The 7533-nt window shown below is 43.9% G+C and overlaps 1 protein-coding gene across 1 annotated transcript in view; it reads left to right on the forward strand.

The window, feature by feature from the left end:
• The first annotated feature begins 365 nt into the window (after positions 1-365).
• LOC117544629 (NLR family CARD domain-containing protein 3-like) overlaps positions 366-7533 on the forward strand; it is a 23045-nt gene continuing 15877 nt past the window's right edge. The window contains exons 1-6 of the mRNA XM_034213829.1: positions 366-843; positions 4233-4502; positions 4775-4882; positions 5183-5261; positions 5767-5992; positions 6209-7533. The exon at positions 6209-7533 is cut by the window's right edge and continues 467 nt beyond it. Coding sequence (XP_034069720.1) covers positions 575-843; positions 4233-4502; positions 4775-4882; positions 5183-5261; positions 5767-5992; positions 6209-7533 — 2277 coding nt within the window. The 5' untranslated portion in view covers positions 366-574. The remainder of the gene's footprint in view (positions 844-4232; positions 4503-4774; positions 4883-5182; positions 5262-5766; positions 5993-6208) is intronic.

Here is a 7533-nt window from a genome sequence, read left to right on the forward strand (position 1 = left end):
GTCCTCCGGACCCCCTCCACCCACCCAGTTTGAAATGTTTGACTTTGTTTAGGGACGTCTGGAATCCGTCACTTGAGGGGGGGGTTATGTCAGGGTTTGAGTTTTTGTGTGTCTAGTTTTGGGGTTATTTTGCTGTTCTGTCCTCCCTGTCGTTAGTGTCCCCGGTGTGTCTAATTGTCTGATTGTGTTCACCTGTTGCCCTTGTGTTTCTCCTCCCCTGCCCTTGTGTTTCTCGTCTCGTGATTACCCCTCCCTGTATTTACTCTGCAGTTCGCCTCTCCTCCCCCCCCCCCCCCCCCCCCCGCAGTTCAATGGGATACAACACGATAATACACAATTTATTATTTACTTTTTAAATCATTCACATCATTTATAAGATAAATACAATACTTATATGTAAAAAAAAATAAAAATGTTTATAAAATGTGTAAATCTGACAAATATTTTTTAAATCAATAACGTAGATTTTAATTTGAAAATATTTTAAAATCAATCAAATTTGTTTTAAATAGAATTATTTTGTTTTGTTTTTCAAATCAACATTTTAATATATTACATTTATTTTTACTAATGAATGAACTCATTGATGTCGGGTTCAGGAGCCATTTTGCTGACTCATGTTAACGGAGAGGAGACGCCATCTTTATCTTTCTCTGATATCAGTATTAGGATGCAGCAGCAGAGACCTGGACCTGGTCCTGGACCTGGACCTGGACCTGGACCTGGACCTGGACCTGGACCTGGACCTGAAGATGGACCTGGATCCAGCTGTGTGTCCATGAAGAGTGGCTGGTCTATGGATCCCCCTCTTGTCTTTGAATCTGGACGTCCTGCAGAGGGAAGGTGAGAATGTAAAGTGTGTCACGTGATCAGCTTCTTTCTGAGGAGTTCAGAGTTTATTCTCCCGGACGCTGAGACATTGTTCTGTAGCTCTTTGGTTCTTCTACTCCATCCTTTCAGAGAGGTTTCTTTGGTTCTTGTGTTGTTGTTGTTGTTGTTGTTGTTTGTTTGTTTGTTTGTTTGTAGCCTTTATTTAACCAGGTGAAGCCCCTCGAGATCAACACATCTCTTTTTCAAGGGTGACCTGCAGGACATTAGTTACACATGTAACATAGAAATAACAGAACAACAATAAGGATGACATACAACATAATGTACAGGGTACAGTTTACAAACTCTATTTACAGTGACAGGTACCATGAGTATCAAACAGCATGTCACCCAGCTGAGTTTTAAAATGATGCAGGGGAACCAAAGTGCTCAGTTTGAAACATGTTTGCAGACTGTTCCAAGTTAGTGGAGCTGCACAACTAAAAGCTTTCTTCCCTAAGACAGTCCTAGCACTTGGCACATTTAATAAAACAACATCATGAGATCTCGGGCAATAAGTACTTTCAATTCGTCGAGAGATCAGAGAGCAGATATAAAAAGGTAGTTTACCCAACATGGCTTTATAGATGAACATGTACCAATGACTGAGCCTCCGTACAGTTAGTGAAGGCAGACCTGCCTCGCATAGAGGGTACAGTGATGAGTAAGTGCTTTACAGTTAGTAACACATCTCAGGGCGCTGTGATACGCAGCATATAACTTGCTCAGGTAATTGGCAGGTGCATTCATATAGACCAGATCACCAGAGTCCAGCACAGGTCAAAAGGTCACAGAGCCTTTTCCTGGCCTCAAGCGAGAAACAGGACTTGTTCCTGTAGAAGAAACCTAGCCTAACCCTCAGCTTTTTAAGCAGGTTATTGACATGAAGTTTAAAAGTGAGACAATCATCAAGCCAGATACCAAGGTATTTATAACAGGTAACCACTTCAAGTACTTGTCCTTGCATAGTAACAATATCCAAAACAGGCTCTGGTGTCTTTTTAGCTTTAGAAAAGAGCATTACCTTGGTTTTATCAACATTTAAAATAAGCTTAAGCTCAGCAAGCTGAGTCTGAATAATGTTAAAAACAGCCTGTAATTTAACACCAGCCTCCTGAATGGAGGGACCTGCACAGTACATCACGGTATCATCCGCATACAAATGTAAAGTAGCTTCATCCACATTTTCACCTAAACTGTTGATATGGAGAATAAAAGTGGACCTAAAACAGAACCTTGAGGAACACCATTAGTGATGTTCAACCACTCAGAAGACAGCCCATCAAAGTGAAGACATTGGGACCTTTCAGAGAGGTAGTTTACAAACCAACCCACTGCATGGCTGGATATGCCGATACTGACCAGCCTCTGCTTTAAGATGTGATGATCGACGGTATCAAACGCTTTGGACAGGTCAATAAATAGAGCTGCACAACTCTGCTTATCATCTAAAGTACTCGTAATGTCATTCAGCACTTTCATTGTGGCAGTGATGGTGCTGTGTTGCTTTCTGAAGCCTGACTGATGTTTAGACAGGATGTCATTGTTACATAAAAATGCCTTTACTTGGTCACTCACAAGTCGTTCGAGCACCTTAGCCAGAACTGACAATTTAGAGATTGGCCTAGAGTTATTTTAAATAGTTGCCTCCCCTCCTTTTATCAAAGGCAAGACATAAGCAGACTTCCATACTTTTGGAATTGTGTTAGTGCTGAGGGAGAGGTTAAAAAGAGTAGTGAGAGGAAGAGCAATAACATCTGCAGCTAACTTTAAAAAGAAAGGTTTTACGTTGTCCGGGCCGGCCGGTTTCTTAGGATCTAACTTGGATAATGCTTCATGAACAATACCAATAGTTAAAGGAGTAAAACTGAAAGGGTTTTCCAGACCACATTGTTCAGAGTCAAGGATTGGAGTGTTCACAGAAGCAGAATTAGTCACAGAATCAAACATAGAACCACAGGACACAAAATGCTTATTAAAGCAATTTAGCATAGTAGCCCTGTCCGATATAGAGCCAGATGCTGTGGTGAGGCACGGAGGTAGCTCATTACGGATATCACCGGTGGATATCGATTTGATTGCTTTCCAACATTTCCTAGGATTATTCAGGTTTTCTGTGGTAACTGAGAAATAGTACTTCGACTTTGCACTTTTGATTTGAGATGTGAAGCTATATCTTAGCTGCCTAAAACGCAGCCACTCTACCTCTGAGCCTGATTGCCTAGCCTTTGCCCAAGCATTGTTTCTCTCATGAAGGAGACTGGACAGCTCAGCAGAAAACCAAGGATTGTTTCGTCCCTTCACTCTAAATTTACGCAGAGGTGCATGTCTATCTATAATTTTCATAAAACCAAGATAAAAATAAGACCATGCGGTTTCTACATCAGCACACAGATCAATTTTACCCCAATCAAAATCAAACAGATCATGTAAAAAACCCTGCTCCACAAAATGTTTTTTGTCTCTCTTTGTGATGATACGTGGTTTAACCTTTTGGACCGTAGTGTCCCTAATTGTGGCTACAACACAGTGATCACTCACATCATTAGCAAATACTCCCACAGATGAGTATTTATGTGGAACATTTGTTAAAATGAGATCAATTAATGAGGATTTATTTGGGGACTTAATATTTGGGCGAGTAGGACTGTCTATAATCTGGGTACAATTTAAAGAGGTACACAGGTTTTTAAAATCCTCTGACACTGCAGTTAACCAGTCCCAGTTAAAATCACCAAGCAGCACTATTTCCTTGTAGGAAAGTTGTGATAACAGTTTTGCCAATGACGATAAAGAGTCCTTGACAGCCGAGGGGGCCCTGTAGCAGCCCACCACCATGACCTGTTGACCCTTTGTTACCTCAATATTCACGGCTAAAAATTCTAGCTGTTTACTAACAGATTTGGAAACCATATTACTTACACAAAACTTATTTTTCACATAAATGGCAACGCCACCACCTTTTTTAGGCCGGTCAGTACGATATACACTGTAACCATTTATGTAAATGTCAGAGGCCAAAATGGATTTATCTAGCCACGTTTCTGATAATACAATGATATCAGCATCAGTCGAACTCGTCCAAATACGGACAAAATCTAACTTAGGTAACAGACTACGCACATTTAAATGAATTAAACCTAGCCCAGATCTAGATATAAAATCAGCAGGAGTAGCTATTTGACTAATACTGTTGTAGTGTTTGCTCTGCTAGAAGTCAGATGTCCTCTAGAGGAACGCTAAAGAAGAAGTGGACATCTGAAAGTGATGTGAAGCTAAAGAAAGAGCAAACTGATCCGTGAACTGGAACCAGAGAGAATCTGCTAGAACTCACTTTGTTCACTTTGACTTGTTTGTATCAGGAAGCAGAAGAAGAGACATAAACCTGGACCTGGACCTAAACCTGGACCTGGACCTGAAGATGGACCTGGACCTGAAGATGGACCTGCAGATGTACCAGGACCTGGACCTGAACCCAGACCAGAACCTGGACCTGAAGATGGACCTGGAGATGGACCTGGACCTGAAGATGGACCTGGAGATGGACCTGGACCCAGCTGTGTGTCCATGAAGAGTGACTTTTCTATGGAGTCTCCTCTTTACTTTAAAGCTGGACAAAGTGCTGATGAAAGGTAAGAATTTAAAACTGGAATCTGTTACTATCTGACTCTGGAGAAGAGTAAATCCTGCTCCAACGTACCTCTCTTGAGTTGGTTTCAAATGACTTCTATTTGTATTGTGAATCATATAATGAGCAAAGAAAGATTACTCTACCAAATTAAGACATTAATCATGGATTGTTTTAGACGACCCCCTCTTCTGTTTGACGGCAGGCAGCGAGCTGGTAATGGCATGAAGGGCGATGTGAGGTGTCTGGTGGTTTTATTACTCTGTTCTTTATCAGTCTCAGGATCCAGCAGCAGAGACCTGGACCCAGCTGTGAGTCCATGAAGAGTGACTGGTCTATGGAGTCTCCTATGAACTTTAAATCTGGACAAAGTGCTGATGAACGGTAAGAATTTCAAACTGGACTCTGTTACCATCCGACTCTCTTTGGAGAAGGCACCACAGACTGGTTCAAATCAGGCTCCAGATAATAATGGGGCTTTCTGTTCCTCCCACCATCAGCTGCTGGGAGGCTTCTGATGGTCGGACGCTTTCAGGCCTCAGTAATGTTGGTGTTTTTATAACCCCCCCCCCCCTCCTCCTGCTGAGCAACAGTCACCCTGTTATTCTGTCTCCATCTCAGAACACCTTCAGTCAGCTGTGTGCAGATTAGACTCTTTAAATGTTCTGGATGTTTTCTCCACAGAGTTCTGCAGGAGTTCTCAGAGGTTCCCAGTGATCAGTCCGCCCCGAAGCATCACACAGACCTGGACTCCATATTTATGGTGTGTACAAATATACATTTACTATGAACTACAGAGGATCTACCATTCAGGTCCTGACTGTATCCATGCTGCTCTGTTTAGACCAGCAGGCCTTCAGACGGACAGATGATCACATGTTGTCTTCTTTAAATTAACTGTTGCTGCGTCGGTGGAGCTGTATTCATCTCTGACTATTAATCAGACCTACTGATTGACCTTTCAGAAGCTAATGAGTCTATGAAAGTTTAGGATCGGATCCAGGTCGATCTCTAAAAGGTCTTACCTCTGCTAACTTCTGGAGAACCAGGTTCAATGAACTGCTGATCGAAGGCATATGACTAAATCTGTTCAAGAGATCCCAGAGGGTTCTGTATTGAGGTGTGGCCCTGCCTAAGTGTGAGGGTGGTCAAGATTTGTGTCGGGTGTTATTTTTTCAATAATGTCCTCCTCGCTGCACATTATCCCTAACATAATAACTTTAGTTTTAACGTTATTCATCTGATCAATGTTCATCAACCTGTTCCAGCTGCTGGAGGACAACATCGTGACTTTTGTGAAAAACGAGCTGAAGAAGATCCAGAAGGCTCTGAGTTCAGATTACCCAGAAGGCTTAGAGAGTCAGAGTGAGGAAGAGGAGGTGTTGGAGGCTGAGGATGAAGAGCAGAGGAGCAGCAGAGAGGCAGTTCTGAACATCACCCTGCACTTCCTGAGGAGCATGAAGCAGGAGGAGCTGGCTGAGCGTCTGCAGAGCAGTAAGAGGGTTTAACACATTTAACATGATGGAGAGGAGATGGAGGAACATGGAGAAGCTTACATTTACAAACTCTGCTGTTAATATACTGCACACGTCTGCGTCAGTGTGTCCTCTGAGGAGCTGATTCAAACTGTACAGCCACACTTACATGTTCAGAGTCTCAGTGTTTCTGCAGGACCCACTCACTGATTCCACTTGTTGTTCGTTCATTCAGGATCTCCTGCTGCAGTGTGCAGTAAACTCAAATCCACCCTGAAGGAGAGGTTCCAGTGTGTGTTTGAGGGCATCGCTAAAGCAGGAAACCAAACCCTTCTGAACCAGATCTACACAGAGCTCTACATCACAGAGGGGGGGTCTGCAGAGGTCAACAAGGAACATGAGGTCAGACAGATTGAAACAGCATCCAGGAAACCACACAGACCAGAAACAACCATCAGACAAGAAGACCTCTTTAAAGCCTCACCTGGAAGAGATGCACCAATCAGAGCAGTGATGACAAAGGGCGTGGCTGGCATTGGGAAAACAGTCTTAACACAGAAGTTCACTCTGGACTGGGCTGAAGGCAAAGCCAACCAGGACATCCAGTTCATATTTCCATTCACCTTCAGAGAGCTGAACGTGGTGAGAGAGAACAAGTACAGCTTGGTGGAACTTGTTCATCACTTCTTCCCTGAAACCAGAGACGCAGGAATCTGCAGGTTCGATCAGTTCCCGGTCGTGTTCATCTTTGACGGTCTGGATGAGTGTCGACTTCCTCTGGACTTCCTCAACACTGAGATCCTGACTGATGTCACAAAGTCCACCTCAGTGGATGTGCTGCTGACAAACCTCATCAGGGGGAAGCTGCTTCCCTCTGCTCGCCTCTGGATAACCACACGACCTGCAGCAGCCAATCAGATCCCTCCTGAGTGTGTGGACATGGTGACAGAGGTCCGAGGGTTCACTGACCCACAGAAGGAGGAGTACTTCAGGAAGAGATTCAGAGATCAGCAGCAGGCCAGCACCATCATCTCCCACATCAAGACCTCACGAAGCCTCCACATCATGTGCCACATCCCAGTCTTCTGCTGGATCTCTGCTTCAGTTCTGGAGGAGGTGTTGAAAACCAGAGAGGGAGGAGAGCTGCCCAAGACCCTGACTGAGATGTACATCCACTTCCTGGTGGTTCAGTCCAAAGTCAAGAACATCAAGTATGATGGAGGAGCTGAGACAGATCCACACTGGAGTCCAAAGAGCAGGAAGATGATGGAGGCTCTGGGGAAACTGGCTTTTGAGCAGCTGCAGAAAGGCAACCTGATCTTCTATAAGTCCGACCTGACAGAGTGTGGCATCGATATCAGAGCAGCCTCAGTGTACTCAGGAGTGTTCACACAGGTCTTTAGAGAGGAGAGAGGACTGTACCAGGACAAGGTGTTCTGCTTCGTCCATCTGAGCGTTCAGGAGTTTCTGGCTGCTCTTCATGTCCATCTGACCTTCATCAGCTCTGGAGTCAACCTGCTGGCAGAAGAACCAACAACCTCCCAGCAGTATGAGGTCAAA

The sequence above is a fragment of the Gymnodraco acuticeps genome, unplaced genomic scaffold, assembly GCF_902827175.1.
Source record: "Gymnodraco acuticeps unplaced genomic scaffold, fGymAcu1.1, whole genome shotgun sequence".
Taxonomy (NCBI): Eukaryota; Metazoa; Chordata; class Actinopteri; order Perciformes; family Bathydraconidae; genus Gymnodraco; species Gymnodraco acuticeps.